The following is a 19,180-nucleotide window of genomic DNA, read 5'->3' on the forward strand; positions in this document are numbered from 1 at the left end:
CGACGGACAGCCCGTAAGCAGAACCAGAGTTCAACAGCAACTCTCCCCTTCTGTGGGTTCCAGCAAACTGCTTCTGACAGTGCAGCTGGAGCAGAGCCATCCTGGCTAGTAGCCATCAAAAGCCTTCTCCTCCATTGATTTATCCAATCCTCTTCTAAAGCCATCGGCCCAGTATACCTGAAGGAGCGTCTCCACCCCCATCGTCCAACCCGGACACTGAGGTCCAGTTTCTGGCAGTTGCCTCACTGCAAGAAGGGAGGTTACAGGGAACCAGGCAGAGGGGCTTCTCGGTGGTGGCACCCGCCCTGTGAGAAACGCCCTCCCGCCAGATGTCAAGGAAAGAAACAACTATCTGACTTTCAGAAGACATCTGAAGGCAGCCCTGTTTGTTGTTGTGGTTGTTTAGTGGTTTAGTCGTGTCCGACTCTTCGTGACCCCATGGACCAGAGCACGCCAGGCACTCCTGTCTTGCACTGCGTCCCGCAGTTTGGTCAAACTCATGTTCGTAGCTTCGAGAACACTGTCCAGCCATCTCGTCCTCTGTCGTCCCCTTCTCCGTGTGCCCTCCATCTTTCCCAACATCAGGGTCTTTTCCAGGGAGTCTTCTCTTCTCATGAGGTGGCCAAAGTATTGGAGCCTCAGCTTCAGGATCTGTCCTTCCAGTGAGCACTCAGGGCTGATTTCCTTCAGAATGGATAGGTTAGGGAAGTTTAGGGAAGTTTTGAATGTTTGTTGTTTTATCGTGCTTTTAATATTCTGTTGGGTGCTGCCCAGAGTGGCTGGGGAAGCCCAGCCAGATGGGTGGGATAATAATAATAATAATAATAATAATAATAATAATAATAATAATAATAATAATCCTCTCCCCTCTGGCGGTCTCCAGCAACTGGGACTCTGAGGCATTGCTGCCTCCACCTAGCCATTGTGCTTAGTAACCCCCCATAGCCTATGGGGGTGATAAGACACTGGCTAGGTGATACAGAAGATGCTCTCTGTGGTCCGTCTGTTGCTTTCTATGCATGTTTGCAACCCCCCCCCCAGGAAAAGAAAACAGATTTTTAAAGGCGGGCTATATATGAGACGCAGTTAACCTTTCCCCTCTTTCCTCTCTCTATTTTTCTTGGCCTCCTGCAATTCTCCACCCCAGGCCTCTCTCTCTCGAAGAATCTGTGCTGGGGAAGGGGAGGGTCTTTCCTCCCCGCCCTCCCCCCTCCCCACATGTTGTGTCTGCCCTCCACATCTTGCACATTCCTGCAAAGGAATCCAGGGGGGGCGGGGGGGAGCCTCCCTACATTTGGAAGCGGGTGGTATGTTTCTGCAAGGGCTCCCGCGCTGCCCAGGCAAAGGAGACAGGAGGAGGGAGGGTTGGGGGGGGGTTCTCTGTCCCGCAGGAGGGCAGGGGTGGGGTAGGCTGAGCCTGCCCCCCTTCTTCCTCCTACCCCACCACCCCATGCAGCACATCTGCAGCTGGGCTTGCAATTTGAACAAGAGCCAGGTCTGGGCTGGGCCAGGATAAGGGGGTGGGGAGGAGAGGGAGGCCTGGAGGAAATCGGGAGGAGAGGCAGAGAGAGTGAGAGGACCAAGCAGACCAAAGGACTCTCTCTGGGCATGGTCTTCAGCTTGCAAGGTCAAGAAGAAGAGGTGGCCTCAGGGGGCGCAGGAAGCTCAGCTGGACCGGGGGGCTTTGTCCCTGCCGCGGCATCTGCGGTTCACTGGCACCACCCGCCCGTGAAGAGGTGAGGCTCCCTTCTCGGCAAATCCTTTCGGGCGAGAAGAGCTTTGGAAGAAGGAGACAGGCAGTTCTAGAAAGCCATGGGCAATGCCAAGGTTGGGGGTGGGTGGGGTGGCAGCTTGTGGCGAACGAAGGATGCAGGATGGAAGGAGGTTGGAGATGAGGGGGGCACCTCTCCTTTCCCTTCATGCCAGGGGAGGGGAGGGTGGGGAGGTCCAGTGGGTCGGGGAGGAAAAGAAGTCGGGTCTCAGCCCTGCTCACGCAACCCAGAAGCTCGCTGGCTGGCTCCTGGCCTCTGAGCAATACTTTATGGGCGAGAGGCCACCTCGTAAGGTTGTTGTGAAGATCAACGGAGATATGGGTAGGTCGTAAGTTACCCAAGACTGCAAAAACCACCCCAAGCAATGTGGGAGGGGCGGAGAACTAGCTTGGGGTAATACTGGAGGTCTTCTTTTACTTATGTATGGGTTATCAGGTGCATTAAAAATAAATAAATCTGTTTAACAAAGTTGATATCCCACTTGATTGTAAGAACAACCACCACCCGCCAAACCCATTTTGGTTTGTTTTTTTAATAAAATGTTTGAAATTGTCAATAAAAACAGTTAAAACAGGATTTGGAAACATCCAAAAGATGATTAAACAGTAGCTGGAACAGGATAAAATGCATGTTAAGTTGATCATGTCTGGGGAGGCTTGCCTAAAGAAAAATGTTTTAAGCAGATGCCTAGAGTGGCTGGGGAAACCCAGCCAGATGGGTGGGGTATAAATATATTATTACTATTGCAGTATTATTATTATTATTATTATTATTATTATTATTATTATTATTAAGTACAGTAAAGGCACCTGCCTGGCGTCAACAGGCAGTGAGTTCCAAGTCCAGCCCTCTAGCCAATACAGTTTATTGTTATCTGCTTATTTGTTTTACGTAAACCACTGGAGTTTTTTTTAATAAAAAAAATACATTAAATAAGGAATAAATAATAAATACACCACACTGTCTCCCGTGAGGTCAGAGCCCTTGGTCCCAATTCCAGGAGCAGACATCTCAAACACCTGGAGTTTCCAGGTTTGCTTAGCTACAAAATATTGGAGAAAACCCTGGACTTGCAGTGGGATCGTAACTCCTCTTACCTGGGGGTCAAAATGTTCTACAACTTCTCTATAACAGTGGCATGAAAGTTTCTTTGAATCACGACTTCTCAGTTCTGGGTAAAAGCTTTTCCTGTTGAGTATCTGCTGGTCAGCAACTGGAAAGGCAACCAGACAAAGGGCCTTCTCAGTGGTGGCTCCCACCTTGTGGAACACCCTCCTATCCAATGTCAAGCTTTTATAAGACATCTGAAGGCAGTCTTGTATAGGGAAGCTTTTAATGTTTGGTGTTTTGATATCTGTTGGAAGGAACCCAGTCAGATGGGTGGGGTAATAATAATAATAATAATAATAATAATAATAATAGGCAGAAACATGGGCCTAGAACAGTCTAAGTTCCCATCTGGGGAATAGTTCAGGGTTGCTTGTGTATTGATCGAGGTCTACAGGTCCTCTTGGAACAGGTGAACTTATGAGAGTGTGAGAGAGGTTGGGATGCGGCTTTTTGTTGTTGATTATGATTCCCAAAATTTCTGAGTCTCATCCCTGCATTTGGAGAAGAGTATAAGAGACGTCCAGTAGGTAAAAAGGGTGGGAACAGCTCTAGGAAGCAAATCATAGAATCATAGAGTTGGAAGAGACCACAAGGGCCATTCAGTCCAACCCCCTGCCAAGCAGGAAACACTATCAAAGCATTCCTGTCTGCTTAAAGACCTCCAAAGAAGGAGACTCCACCACACTCCTTGGTAGCAAATCCCACTGCCGAACAGCTCTTACTGTCAGGAAGTTCTTTCTAATGTTTAGGTGGAATCTTCTTTCTTGTAGTTTGAATCCATTGCTCCGTGTCCACTTCTCTGGAGCAGCAGAAAACAACCTTTCTCCCTCCTCTATATGACATCCTTTTATATATTTGAACATGGCTATCATATCACCCCTTAACCTTCTCTTCTCCAGGCTAAACATACCCAGCTCCCTAAGCCGTTCCTCATAAGGCATCGTTTCCAAGCCTTTGACCATTTTCGTTGCCCTCTTCTGGACACGTTCCAGCTTGTCAGTACAGTATCCTTCTTGAACTGTGGTGCCCAGAACTGGACACAGTACTCCAGATGAGGTCTGACCAGAGCAGAATACAGTACAGTGGTACTACGGTATTACTTCCCTAGATCTAGATGCTATACTCCTATTGATGCAGCCCAGAATTGCATTGGCTTTTTAGCTGCTGCATCACACTGTTGACTCATGTCAAGTTTGTGGTCTACCAAGACTCCTAGATCCTTTTCACATGTACAGCTCTCAAGCCAGGTGTCTCCCATCCTGTATTTGTGCCTTTCATTTTATTTACCCGAGTGTAGTACTTTACATTTCTCCTTGTTAAAATTCATCTTGTTTGCTTTGGCCCAGTTGTCTAATCTGTTAAGGTCATTTTGAAGTGTGATCCTGTCCTCTGGGGTATTAGCCACCCCTCCCAATTTGGTGTCATCTGCAAACTTGCTCAGGATGCCAAATAAGTGTATACAGAAAGAATATTGGCCTGAGACAACAGGGACCAATGTATAATTCCCCACCTTCTTTAACCATCCCATGTTATTCAGAATCAGGGTTTGGGAAGGGAATATTTCTCCCCACTCATCTTTTCAAGAAGACACACTTGTGTTTAACAGGGGAGATAGTTCTGAAATGAGTAACTGACGATTACAGCCCAGAAAGTGCATTGTAAACACTCCGTATCCCATGGTGCAGTGCTCCCTGACAAATGTCCATGTCCCCGTGGGCGGCTAAAATTTCTTGGTATAGACTCAAAAGTGTCAAAGAAAAACTTCTTTCTGGGCTCTTCATCTCCATAACTAAACTTGTCCCAAGATGAGAAATAAGAAGCCAAACTCATTTTAACCATCCAGGGACTTTGAGTGTGGAACATGGCGGTGGTAGTTCTTTGAAATTAATTTCTCACGAACTGTGCAAGAAGAGGAAGATGGAAGGAGAGCCTGATGAGGAGGATATCTGGGTGTACAGACCTTTTTCTTCTTCTTCCTCTTTCCTCCTGTCACAAATATGCAGCATGTAAATAGAACAGCCAAAAGATGGAACAAGACCACGAACTGCAAATCTCTAAGCTTCTATTACCGGTAGCACTTAAGACTGTGATGACTAACAGTGGAAGAGAGATCCTGCTTGCAGTTTTCCCACGGTCATCTGGCTGTCCACTGTGAAAAGAGGATGCTAGACTAGATGGGCCATTGGCCTGATCCAGCAGCCAGCTCTTCTTATGTTCTGACCCACCTTAAACAACGGTATGGATAAGCCCTTAATTTCAGCTTAAATCAGGCTTCTCCAACCTAGCACTCTCCAGATATTTAGGACTGCAACTCCCATGAGGCTGCGTTGGCTGGGTCTAATGAAAATTGTGGTCCAATGCATCAAGTTGGGAGAGGTTTGAGCTGATCCTGCAAAATGCCCTTGGTTCGCTTCTTGTTCGTTTTCATAATGAGCTCGCAGACTTTAACCATTAAGTAAAGTTGGAAAGAAATGATCTTGAATTCCTGCTCTGCAGAAGTGTTTATTCCGGAATCTAACAAAGGAGGGGCCCCTGTTCTAAGAATTCACTAGGTTTCTCCCCACCTCAGTCCCTCAAAATGAACCAACTGGCTGTCCACTTTGGTGACCATGTCTCATTGGGCAGAACCCCCGGGAGATTTCCTGCACTTAGTGGCTCTTGATTTGTTGTCGGAAAATGTGCCACCAGACGCCCCCCCCCCCCCCGCTCTTGACTAGTCTGCTCTCAGTCCTCTGCTGTAGACAACAAACGCTTTCAGTGCTTCTTTATCCAGAAAGCAGGCCGAGTGAGCCAACAGTTTCTCAAGGCTGATTGTGAGAAAAGGCACAATGCTTTGCAGAGCCTTTTTGCACGCTGAAAACTGCTTTGGAAGCAAATTATGATCGCATCTTGGTGGTTGCTCTCGCTTGGCTTCTGCTCAAGGTTGTATTTTTTTTCTCTCTCTCTCTTTTTTGCAAGAGGAGGTGCGTGCAGGGACAACGCCGCTGCAGCCAATCAAACACTTGTGGTTCTTTCTGTAGCAATGCCCTTTGATCCCACAGATGGAAATTATAATCTTATGTATGCTTTGCCTTTTACATCATAGGAAACAAAATACTTTCACTACCAGAAGTCAGGGCAAAGAAGCAAACATATGCAAGGCAGGAGAGAGGGAGAATTATTGGTACAATCGCTGAATCGGCTGTTCTCTCTGTGTTTTAGAAATACTTAAACCCACATACTGTGTTGAGACTGGTGCGTAGACCGCATAGCTTAAATTATTCCTGCATCACAGGGGGTTGGACTCAATGAGCCTTGGGGTCCCCGTTCCAACACTACAATTCTATGGTTCTATAAGCCCAGAGAAGGATTCCTAAAATGAAAGGTGCCAGTTCTACTTGAGACCCAAAGCTCCTTCCTTGCCTATGAACCCAACTGTGTCAGGGTAGTTCTTGTTGGAGAAAAGGCACTCTGCATGTGCTATGGGGCCCTTTTCTTGTTATCAACCATGCTCTGGCACTCATAAGTAGTGTGAGGACCACACCTGCCTATACCTTTTGTAATAATATCTCTGTCTGTCATCCTGGTGGCCCTCCCTTTTTTTAGTGACCTATTATTGGGTGACTAGTTCTGAAGAAGCTAAAAAGATGAGCATCTGAGGATGATTTGTAAAAGGAAAACGGGGTTCGCAAAGTTTCTTCTCCCCCAGCTTTGCCACCTGATATGTAGTAACACACATTCCCAGCTAAAAAGTGGGGTGGGAACAAGATGGTTAAATCCAGAGCCTAAAAGCAGCATTGCAGAATACTCCAAACCTCCATGTCCAGGACTTCAGTAATCTTTATGACTGAATTCAGATAAACAATTTATAAAAAAACTAAAAAAAAACCCAAACAATTGCCCGGTCCTTCCATTCAAAAGAAAACCCCCAAAGCAGCTTGCAAATTAAAACCCACACGCTGCACTGGATGAAACACCAGCAGCTCTGTAAATAAATTGTCCTTGGTGATGATGATGATAATCTTAAGACTGTTCAGCCGCAAGCAGAGACAAGCCTTGCAGAATCAGAATTACAACAGCTTAGCTCCAATAGCATATCTACAATTGCTTTGGGGTTGGCCTAGGTGGATATGGTAGTTCCTTTGTGGTTGGCTGTGGTGGTCTTTGTTTCGTATGTGAGTGGGGTGGGTGGGTGTTTTGGATCAGGTTAGCCATATTGATTTGTATGCTAAGCAAAATAGAAAAATCGCCACCCGACCCCACCCCCGCCTACCTCTTTCCCCCTTTTCTTTCCAATGTCTCAACAAATGAAACTGATCTGTAAAAATGCTACGAGAGACATTGCATATATTTTTGTAAACCAAGAAAATCTTTAATAATAATAAAAAAGATCTACAGGTGAAACTCGGAAAATTAGAATATCGTCGAAAAGTGCATTTATTTCAGTAATGCAACTTAAAAGGTGGAACCAATATATGAGATAGATGCATGGCATGCAAAGCAAGATATGTCACGCCTTTATTTGTTGTAATTATTTGTCGTTAGGCGGGTCAATTATAAATGAAATGTAATTAATGAAATGTAATAGTGATCTTTATTTTTGTATTATTGTAACTATTTGTTTTATTACTGTGGAATTTCCAAAAGAAAGCATTTGTAAAAATGAAAATAAAAATAAAAAATAAAAAGTTGCATTACTGAAATAAATGCACTTTTCGACGATATTCTAATTTTCCGAGTTTCACCTACAATTGCTTTGCTCCTGAACTGCTAGAAACTGCCTGAAAACTCAGATATAAGGTTTTGTAAGCAAAATGGCCAGCAAGCCTTTCGGGAGATGACTAACTTGGTCAAATCTAAACCATCCATTTTAATCTATTTCTATACCACTTTAGCAGTCATGGAGAATCTTGGGAACTGTTGTTAAGGCTGCTGCCTGATCTCATAGAGCTGCAGTTTCTGGCACCCACCAGCAAACTACAATTCCCAGGATTCTCCATGACTGTTCAGTGGTATAATGATACTTTAAATGGAGAATAGCAAATTCCAGTGCCGAGGGCCTTCTAGCGGTTCCCTCACTGCAAGAAGCCAAGTTACAGGGAACCAGGCAGAGGGCCTTCTCGGTAGTGGCACCCGCCCTGTGGAACGCCCTCCCATCAGATGTCAAAGAGAAAAACAACTACCAGACTTTTAGAAGACATCTGAAGGCAGCCCTGTTCAGGGAAGTTATTACTGTTTGAGGTTCTATTGCGCTTTTAATTCTGTTGGGAGCCGCCCAGAACAGTAAAAAAAACTAGTAAAAACGTGAACCAGGGCACTATGACCCATATAGAATGCAAATATTTAACAAATCTGTTTGGTTCGCTTTGTTCTACTCTGATTAGAGAGCTAGTGTAGAGACTGCGCTGTGAATCAGGAGGCCCTTGGTTCAAATCTTGCACCTGCCGTGAACTCACTAGGTAGTTACAGGTAGGTAGCCGTGTTGGTCTGAGTCAAAGCAAAATAAAAAAATTCCTTCAGTAGCACCTTAAAGACCAACTAATTTTTTATTTTGGTATGAGCTTTCATGTGCATGCACACTTCTTCAGATACACTTGAAACAGAAGTCAGACCCTTATGTATATACAGAGGGTGGGGGTGGGGGGAATGGGTGATGGGCTGATGGGAGTGGTAAACCTGTAGATGGCCGTTAACGACTGCTGATGACTGCAATTGGTCCTGCGGGGAAAAAGCAAGGGCTGAGGCGCTAAAGAAAGCTAGGTCATGATGCATAATGAGATAAGAATCCTATGTCTTTGTTCATCCCAGGTGGCTCCATGGTTTTAAGCTTGGTAATGAGTTCCAATTCAGAAACTTCTCTTTCCAGTCTGTTCCTGAAATTTTTCTGTAAAAAAACAGCCCATCACCCATTCCCACCCACCCCCACCACCCTCTGTATATACATAAGGGTCTGACTCTTCTGTTTCAAGTGTATCTGAAGAAGTGTGCATGCACACGAAAGCTCATACCAAAATAAAAACTTAGTTGGTCTTTAAGGTGCTACTGAAGGAATCTTTTTATTTCACTAGGTAGTGTTAGTCAAGCCCACTCTCAGATTTGATCCTTCCGTCTACAATATGGCAATAATAATCCTGGTTTACTCTATAGGGCTGTTGTTAGGATTAAAACTATAAATGCATCGGAAGCACTTTTAAGATGATGCCTCAAATAGTGGAGGCAGACTGTATGTGTTCAGATGTGAGTGGGCATCACTCCAAAGCCCAAAGTTGGCAGGTTGACAGACCGCCAAATTATGCACCACCTTTAACTTCCCTGCATAAGAACACCATCAGAGCCCGTCTTGCCCTGCGTCCTGTTCTCACAAGAGCCAGGCAGACGAGGCGCTGGCATCAGTTGGATTGGTGCCCTTGGTCTCTAACGCAATGGGTGTGCTCTTGAAACCAGCTTTAGAGATCTCTGCAGCTGATATCACTGGAGTCATTCTCCATCCCCTTCCCACCCATTCCTGCTTCTCTATTTATAGGCGGTGCAGTTACGGAAATGTGTTCCTGGTCAGGAAGAGCTTGGCAGCTGCAGTTTCAGAATGAGATCTTTCCTCTCGGGACTTCCGGGGTTTGGAGCGGCCTGTTTGGAACACGGGGTGTGGCCCGCTCCTCCTCAGATAACCTGCTCCTGTTGTTTGTGCCCAGTATCTGGCGGTCATTGGCATATCAATTCTGATCATTGAGGCGCGTTTGGTGATAGATCAGCTCGTAGCCAGGGAGGAATGGATGGCTGTGTTGATTTCAGTTTGTCTCACAGCTGATCTACACCATAGATTTAAGGCGCATCTGATGCACATTTAAAGCACACAATTTCCCCCCAAAGAATCCTGAGAACTGTAGTTTCAATCACACAGAACTGCAATCAGTCCCCAGCAGCCTTGGAAAAAAACTACAGTTCCCAGGATACTTTGGGGGGGGGGATCGTGTGATTCAAGTGTGTACTGGATGTGCTTTAAATGTGTGGCTCTGCTGCCTCGTTTTTCTGCTCTTCAATTTGGCTTGCCCCAAGTTCAAGTGGACTTGAACGTCCACACACATTCTTGTTCCTACTTTGGCAAGCAATTACCCATAAGGGTAATTTGTATGCTTGAACTCAGGACAAAAGGGGGAACATGCTAAGAGGAAGGCACACTTGGCAAATCCACACCGTGATCAACTCCCGCCCGGAAACCAATGTCCCCACTGTGGAAGGACATGTGGATCCAGAATTGGCAACCGTAGTCACTTATGGACTGACTGTTAAGAGTAGACCATGTTCATGGAAGACAATCTTACTCGGCTACAAGTGATCGCCAAAGAAGAAGAAGGACCAGATCTTGCGGTCAATGCATATCCCCACCGGAGACCGATGTTCAATATCACTTCTCACCTCCCCTTCGCAATGGCTGCTAATCAGCAAAGCCCTTTCCGGTTTGCGTCATATTCCGTTAGACTTCAGTTTATTACATTTTATACATTGTTTAAAATACTTAAAACCACGTGATAAAAACATATTTTAGAAGTTAAAAACAGACGTCAAACAGCCTTTGTGGAAATATGTTTCCTTAATTGCCTGCATAGGCCTGGCAGAATAGAAAAATTGTCAGCAGGCATTTAGAATTTAAAACAGAAGGTGCCTTCCAAATCTCTATTTGCAGAGTGTTCCACAACTCTGAGGAGATGGCACTAAAGCCTTGGTATCTTCTTGCTGTCAAATGAGCCTCACTTGAGGGATGGCCAGTGACTCTCCAGAGGATCTCAGTAATCAGGCTGGGATGAAAAGGCTCGGGAAATCCCTGGACCCAAGTTATTCAGGGCTTTGTAAATTAAGAGAAGGGCCTTGAAGCTGGCATGATTGGAAGCGGGCAGCTGTTTTCACAATGGCAACACATGTTGTCGGATAGGTGCCCCCGTCAGCAATTTGGCCACAGCATTCTGCACCCGTTGGAGCTTCCGAACTAAACCCAAGGGCAGCCCCACATAGAGCGCCTTGAGGTTACCAACACAAGGAGTCTTCAGACTATTGCAGCATGAATGCAGCGTTCTGAAATATGCAGTGTATGGAATGCATGTGCTGTGACCAAAAATAATACGCATTTGCCAGCAAGCAACACATATTGATGGGCTTGGCGTGATGTTGCCTTCTGGAAATCTGAGGGCGGGCAGTGGGGTGTTCAGAGAGGTTTGCTAGCATAATGGCCTCTCAGCGACATTATCATCCTGAAGGAGCGTCTCCACTCCCATTGTTCAGCCCGGACACTGAGGTTCAGCTCTGAGGGCCTTCTGGCGGTTCCCTCCCTGCGAGAAGCAAGGTTACAGGGAATCGGGCAGAGGGCCTTCTCGGTAGTGGCACCCGCCCTGTGGAACGCCCTCCCTTCAGATGTCAAGGAAAAAACAACTACAGTATCTGACTTTTAGAAGACACCTGAAGGCAGCCGTGTTTAGGGAAGTTTCTAATGTTTGGTGTTTTATCGTGTTTTTAATATTCTGTTGGGAGCCACATAGAGGGGCTGGGGAAACCCAGCCAGATGGGTGGGGTACGTACGTATAAATAAATAAATAAACAAATAAATAAATAAATATCATCATCATCAGAGGAATGGTGGGAGGAAGGAACCAGCTGAGGAACCAGCTGAGGAACCAGCTCAGAGCCTGGGGATTGGTGGTGGGACGATGATGAGTGGTCAGATGGAGATGAGAGAGAAGACTGGGAAGAGGAGGTATCGGAAGCTGAAGGGATAACAGGGCTTCTGTGAGCAGGGAGAGTCTGTGGCAGAGAGAAGTACAGAACCAGAGGCAGAAGCTGAAGCAGGAGAGGAGGGAGGCCAGGAGGCAGAGAGGAGTCAGGCTGCTGAAGAAGTCAAGGTGTCTCCCTCCCCCCTCTTGTGACCAGCTCCCCTCCCTCTTGGTCTCCCAGAACCGGGAGAGGTGTGAAGAGGGTGGAGGAGAGGTTGGCTGCACGCAGGCTTGGAAAAAGCCCTGGAGAGGAGGGTACTTAGATGGCTGTGGGGAGGCGGGGTCTTTCAGTCTGGGCAACTGATGCATGGTGTAAAAATATTTGGAGTTTAGCATTAGCTTGGAAAAAATAAAGGCTTGGAGAACCCTGAAAAATTCATTGCTGCTTGTTGGGATTTTATCTTATGTACAAGAAGAAGGGTACACAGGACACCCTCTCCACAGTACAACATGAAATTTGGCTTCCTTGATGGTTTCAAGTACTTTACCCACCTAATACTGTATTGAATCTTTTTTGTATATGCTGTGCTGCCTTTTGGTACTTCTATTGTTTTTATTAAATTGCTTTGCTTTATTTACTTCAATAACATCTTTAAAAATAAAAATCAGAGGACAATTTGATTGGGATGTTCTGTCTGTCTTTCAGCCAGAAAAGTGATGTGAAGATGTCAAGGCTTGTGGAACCAGCAATGCACACACTCCAGATTGGTAAGAAATACAGGATGATAAATCAATGAAATGGAAATACTGGGCATATCCAGCCTGGAAAAATAAAAGAAGATGGGTGGCGGGTGGATGACCTGGGTACCACTTTCCAAATCTCTGAAGAGAAGAGGGTGAAGGCAATTTCTCTACTGCCTCAGAGGGCAGTAGACACTAGACCTGGTAATCTTACATTACCTCGCTGCTACTTACCAAAGCACTGGGTGGGAGTTCTGTCCAAGGCTAAGGAGAAAGGAAAGATAACACATTGTTTCGAACATGTTTCGAATTAGCAGCCTTAGCTGTGTTGCATTCCTGAATGTTCTGAGGAATTGATAAGTGTCACTTCTGCAAAGATGTTGGGCTTGGGGATTTCTGCAGAATAGCCAGAGGCAAAACAGAGAAGTTGCTAAGGAGGCGGCACTTCAGAATGTGTTGAGAGAATATCAACCTACCTTCCCACTTACCTATCAGGCTCCTTTCCTTAAAAAAAAAACACAACTCCAGGCATTTCAATTTGAGCTTTTTGTTGGGGGAGCAAAGACGGACAAAGTCTCAAAGGCCTTCTATCTACACCTAGGGTCTTGATCCAGATTGTGGTCTTTGTGTTGGCAGTGTGTGTGACAGAGAGGGAGGGAACTCTTGCAAAACTACACAATCAAAATCAGAATTCATGTTGTTGTTGTTGTTGTTTAGTTGTTTAGTCGTGTCCGACTCTTCATGACCCCATGGACCAGAGCACGCCAGGCACTCCTGTCTTCCACTGCCTCCCGCAGTTTGGTCAGACTCATGTTGGTAGCTTTAAGAACACTGTCTAACCATCTCGTCCTCTGTCGTCCCCTTCTCCTTGTGCCCTCCATCTTTCCCAACATCAGGGTCTTTTCCAGGGAGTCTTCTCTTCTCATGGGCAAAGTATTGGAGCCTCAGCTTCACGATCTGTCCTTCCAGTGAGCACTCAGGGCTGATTTCCTTAAGAATTGATAGGTTTGAATGATCTTCTTGCAGTCCATGGGACTCTCAAGAGTCTCCTCCAGCACCAGAATTCAAAAGCATCAATTCTTCGGCGATCAGCCTTCTTTATGGTCCAGCTCTCACTTCCATACCTCACTACTGGGAAAACCACAAAATTAACTATACAGACCTTTGTTAGAATTCATATGTTTTTAAAAAATACTTATTTTATATTCTAGCCCATATAAAAGCTCAGATTTGCTCAGAAAGTGTGCAGGAAACCCATGTTGATATCTCAGAAGTCAAAGAGGTGGCAAAAATGGATTTCCATGGGTCAGAGAGTATGAGGCAATAAGCGCTCTGACTTTGCCCCCTCCCCATGATCAGCAAAAGCAGAAAAAATATCCAAAATTAAAGAAGTGACACTTTTTTGCATATTTTAGGCACCTTGTGGAATTCCTGTGGAAGCAGAGTGCTTCTGGGTCAGGTCATCTAGCCCAGCCTCCTGTTCTCACTGTGGGAAAAGGGACGTGGGTGGTGTTGTGGTCTAAACCACTGAGCCTCTTGGGCTTGCCGATCAGAAGGTCGGCGGTTCGAATCCCCATGATAGAGTGAGGTCCTATTGCTCTGTCCCAGCTCCTGCCAACCTAGCAGTTCAAAAGCACACCAGTGCAAATAGATAAACAGGTACAGCTGTGGCGGGAAGGTAAATGGCGTTTTCGTGCACTCTGGCACTTGTCATGGTGACCCATTGTGCCAGAAGTGGTTTAGTCCTGCTGGCCACATGACCCAGAAAGCTATCTATGGACAAACACCGGGATGATCTGAAAGCAAGATGAACATCGCAACCCCATAGTCACCTTTGACAGGACTTAGCCATCCAGGGGTCCTTTACCTTTTACCTAGAATCATAGAATCATAGAGTTGGAAGAGACCACAAGGGCCATCCAGTCCAACCCCCTGCCGAGCAGGAAACACCATCAAAGCATTCTTGACATATGCCTGTCAAGCCTCTGCTTAAAGACCTCCAAAGAAGGAGACTCCACCACACTCCTTGGTAGCAAATTCCACTGCCGAACAGCTCTTACTGTCAGGAAGTTCTTTCTAATGTTTAGGTGGACTCTTCTTTCTTGTAGTTTGAATCCATTGCTCAGTGTCCGCTTCTCTGGAGCAGCAGAAAACAACCTTTCACCCTCCTCTATATGACATCCTTTTATATATTTGAACATGGCTATCATATCACCCCTTAACCTTCTCTTGTCCAGGCTAAACATACCCAGCTCTCTAAGCCGTTCCTCGTAAGGCATTGTTTCCAGGCCTTTGACCATTTTGGTTGCCCTCTTCTGGACACGTTCCAGCTTGTCAGTATCCTTCTTGAACTGTGGTGCCCAGAACTGGACACAGTACTCCAGGTGAGGTCTGAACAGAGCAGAATACAGTGGTACTATTACTTCCCTTGATCTAGATGCTATACTCCTATTGATGCAGCCCAGAATTGCATTTCAACTGAGCATTTCAACTTATCTGTGGCATGATTTATAATTTACACCCATGATGTTATTGTTTCCTAAGAATTTGTGTACCATTTTGTGAGGCATCCTGTTTGCTGCAGGAGCGCAGTTCCAGAGGCTTTGATCCCAGAGCAGCTATTTGTTTTCATTTCGGCAGAGTGCCTCTTTAATTTCTTCCCTTCCACCCCCCAACCCCCATACGCACAAGTAAGAAGATCTGGGTAAAGAGCCTTCTCCGAGAACATGTTGGTTTCATTTCAAAATCCTGGCTGGTTTCTGTCCTTTTTTTGTACCAGATGAAATATTAACATGACAGCCAGCCGAGACAGAGAAAGCCACTTAGGGAATCGGAGAGAAGGGCCTAGTGTCGTGTCTCTCCTGTCGCTGATTCTTCACGGTGAGAGTTGCTGCGACTAATCTCTGGAGCTGTATTTGGAAAGGACAAAAAAAAAACCCCCATCTTTGACAGGCTCATAAAACCCAACCCTTTTAAAACAACTCGCTTCTCCAGGCGTTCAGCCAGGAGCTGCAATGGAGTAACTCTCTCAAAAGTTGTCCTTCTCGGGATGTTGGTGGTCTGGGAAGGATGGAGGGGGCCTACTTTAAAGGGATGGTTTGGTTACACTGTATATAAAGAAAATGCTGTCTGTCTCTGGCTTTGCCAACCTGGGACAACAGAATGATCAAGGAAATGGAGCTACTCCTGTAGGAGGAAAGGTTGAAGTTTGGGGACTTTTTTGAGAAAAGGCAAATGAGAGGCGACGTGATTTACGTGTATGGAGGAAGTTGGACCACAAAGGGGTTTTCTCCCTCTCTCATAACACGGGAACTCATGGGCATCAGATGGAGCCGAATGTTGGAAGATTCAGGGCAGATCAAATGAAATATTTCCCCATTCGGAGCAGATAAACTGTGGAACTCCCTGCCACAGGAGGCAGTGATGGCCACCAACTTGGATGGCTTTAGAAGAGGATTAGACAAATACATGGAGGAGGAGAGGCCTATTGATGGCTCAAAGGCAGGATGAAATTAAAAGACGCCTGCTTCTTGGGAGAAAAGCAATGACAAACCTAGACAGCATCTTAAAAAGCAGAGACGTCACCTTGCCGACAAAGGTCCGTATAGTTAAAGCTATGGTTTTCCCAGTAGTGATGTATGGAAGTGAGAGCTGGACCATAAAGAAGGCTGATCGCCGAAGAATTGATGCTTTTGAATTGTGGTGCTGGAGGAGACTCTTGAGAGTCCCATGGACTGCAAGAAGATCAAACCTATCCATTCTTAAGGAAATCAGCCCTGAGTGCTCCCTGGAAGGACAGATCGTGAAGCTGAGGCTCCAATACTTTGGCCACCTCATGAGAAGAGAAGAATCCTTGGAAAAGACCCTGATGTTGGGAAAGATGGAGGGCACAAGGAGAAGGAGACGACAGAGGACAAGATGGTTGGACAGTGTTCTCGAAGCTACCAACATGAGTCTGACCATTGGCTTGATTCTGCAGGCTCTTCTCGTGATGTTTTGGGCTACAGACCCCATGGCCGCTGCCAGAACAGGATGCCAGGCAAGATGGGCGCTTGGCACTGTTTGGCAAGTGCCTGGGCAGACCAGCCTTGCTCAAAGCAGGCCTTGAGATCTGAACCAGCCCCCCCGCCCCCCTTCCAGCTCTAAGAGAGGCCCTCACTGCTAGGGGTCTCAGATGCCTTGCAGATAAAGTGACTCTCCTCCTCCTCCTCCTCCTCCTCCTCCTCCTCCTCCTCCTCCTCCTCCTCCTCCTCCTCCTCCTCCTCCTCTCCCCTGAACCAACAGCTGGATCCTGTCAGCCAAGAAGCCATACTTCTGGCCTGGAATGGGGCAGCAGTGATGGGGGGGGGAAGCAATTAACTCCATCCCCTAATTGGAACCATCTGTGGCGCAGGGGAGTGCGGTCTATGCACCGACGGGACGGAGACATGTCTGCCTCATTAAGTGCGCATTGCGTGGGCGAGACGAGGCATCCAGCACACTCGGGGCTCCAATGTCGCACGAAAGAGGCATGTTTGCTTCAGATAGCGTAGAGAACGACACCCGCCTCCCTTGGGCTGGAGCAGAGTCTCCTTTTTGGAAAATTGCAGCCTGCAACACACACACACACACACACACACACACACACACACACACACACACCCCTCCTTTTTTCCAGGCTTGCTTGAGGTTTCTTATTTGCAGCTCAAGTCCTATTGATTTCAACAGAGCGAAAGAACCAGTGTGCACATTTGGGACAACCAAGTGGCAAAGACCTCCCTGGCTTGAGGTTTTTTCCATCTGTGGTTCCAGGTCAGGCTTCGCCGGCAGGGGAGGTTGAGGACCAGAGTCTTCCTTCTCCCAGATGGGCTCCCTTCCCAGGTGGACAAGCCCCACCTGCCCCTCACTTCCCTCTACAGCATGTGCAGAAACCATCTTCTTGGCTGTTGGACCCGCTCTTGGTCTTGTCTTCTCAATCCTCAGGAGCCTGTCTTCGCATGCATGGGGAGTCCCTAACGCGTCTAAGGCAGAGATTTTCAATACTGTCCACATTAAAGAACAGTATGGATGAGCCCTGAGTTCCAACAGCTCCAAAGCCTTTCAGAAGATGACAGAAGATTTGGAGTTTGAACCACTGGGTTCGTTCTGGGAAAATATAGAGTGCTATCCATACTTGCTCAGTGATAAAGCATTTTGAGGTTGAATCCCAACAAGACAGAAGTATTGTTTTGGGGGGACAGGGGGCTGGCAGGTGTGGAGAACTCCCTGGTCCCGATTGGGGTAACTGTGCCCCTGAAGGACCAGGAGTCATTTTTTTACTCACAGCTGTCCATGGAGGTGCAGGTCAATTCTGTGTCCAAGGCAGCTGTCTACCAGCTCCATCTGGTACACTGGAGGAGACCTTCCCTGCCCGCAGACTGTCTTGCCAGAGTGGTGCATGCTCTGGTTATCTCCCACTTGGACTACTGCAATGCTCTCTACATGGGGCTACCTTTGAAGGTGATTTGGAAACTACAACTAATCCAGAATGCGGCAGCTAGAGTGGTGACTGGGAACAGCCGCTGAGACCATATAACACTGGTCCTGAAAGACCTACAGTGGCTCCCAGTATGTTTCCGAGCACAATTCAAAGGCTTGGTGCTGACCTTTAAAGCCTTAAATGTCCTTGGTCCTGTATACCTGAAGGAACACCTCCACCCCCATCGTTCAGCCCGGACACCGAGGTCCAGCACCGAGGGCCTTCTGCCGGTTCCCTCACTGCGAGAAGCAAAGCTACAGGGAACCAGGCAGAGGGCCTTCTCGGTGGTGGCACATGCCCTGTGGAACGCCCTCCCATCAGATGTCAAGGAGATAAGCAACTATCTGACTTTTAGAAGACATCTGAAGGCAGCCCTTTTTAGGGAAGTTTTTAATGTGTGGCGTTTTATTGTGTTTTTAATATTCTTCTGGGAGCCACTCAGAGTGGCTGGGGAAACCCAGCTAGATGGGCGGGGTATAAATAAATAAATTTATTATTACGATTCTTATTATATAAGACGACTGGGCGTTTAAGACGACCCCCAACTTTTCCAGTTAAAATATAGAGTTTGGGATATACTCGCCGTATAAGAAATACGACCCGGTGTATAAGACGACCCCCGACTTTTGAGAAGATTTTCCTGGGTTTAAAAGTAGTCTTATACGCAGGAATATACAGTATTATTATTATTATCCCTGATGGCATCTACAGTTTGGGCTAAAAAGCCCCTGCTTGAGACCTTGGGAATCAGTGTGCAGACGATACTAAAACGCACGACTTCCTCCCAAAGAATTCTGGGGGCTGTAGTTTGCTAAGTGTGGTAGGAACTGTGACACTGCTAGGGTTAAACTACCCAGATTAAGGGTAGTTTTAATAAGGGTTAAATTCCCTGGATTCTTTGGAGGAAGTTCACGTGCTTTAAATTGGCATCAAATGTGCTTTAAATGGTATGGCTCTTCCTAGATCGACCAATGGCCTGACTCTGTATCTAAGGTAGCTTCCTTTATTCCTTTCATGCTTCCCTTTCAGCCCTGCATATGAGGAGCCTGCAGGAAAGCAAAGAGCTGATGCAATTTAAAATAAAATGCTTCCCTTCCTAGTCAGCTCAAGGGAGACTCCCACTCATTCTTGGTGACCAGGAGAGCGGCTTTTGCAAGCCTCCCTCCCTTGCTATCTCTTCTTATCTGCCAGGTGCAAATGGAGAGAGATCCTGCACTCCATCTCCCCAAAACTCTCCCAGACTCCACAATGAAAGCTGCAACATCGCCCCTCTGACGCCGTCCCAGTCGCCGGTAAGCAGGGAGAATGGCATGCGAACCAAAAATTGACCGAATTCAAAGCAGTGCCCTGGGGAGGCTCACAGGCAGGGTGTGAGGGTGATA

The 19,180-nt window shown here is 46.6% G+C and overlaps 1 protein-coding gene across 1 annotated transcript in view; it reads left to right on the forward strand.

Moving 5' to 3' along the window:
- The first annotated feature begins 1,522 nt into the window (after positions 1 to 1,522).
- The window catches only part of HSPA12B (heat shock protein family A (Hsp70) member 12B), a 46,678-nt gene continuing 29,020 nt past the window's right edge, over positions 1,523 to 19,180 (forward strand). Inside the window, exons 1-3 of the mRNA XM_035103691.2 lie at positions 1,523 to 1,736; positions 12,267 to 12,328; positions 18,990 to 19,090. Coding sequence (XP_034959582.1) covers positions 1,609 to 1,736; positions 12,267 to 12,328; positions 18,990 to 19,090 — 291 coding nt within the window. The 5' untranslated portion in view covers positions 1,523 to 1,608. The remainder of the gene's footprint in view (positions 1,737 to 12,266; positions 12,329 to 18,989; positions 19,091 to 19,180) is intronic.

This window comes from Zootoca vivipara, chromosome 9, assembly GCF_963506605.1.
Source record: "Zootoca vivipara chromosome 9, rZooViv1.1, whole genome shotgun sequence".
Lineage (NCBI taxonomy): Eukaryota > Metazoa > Chordata > Lepidosauria > Squamata > Lacertidae > Zootoca > Zootoca vivipara.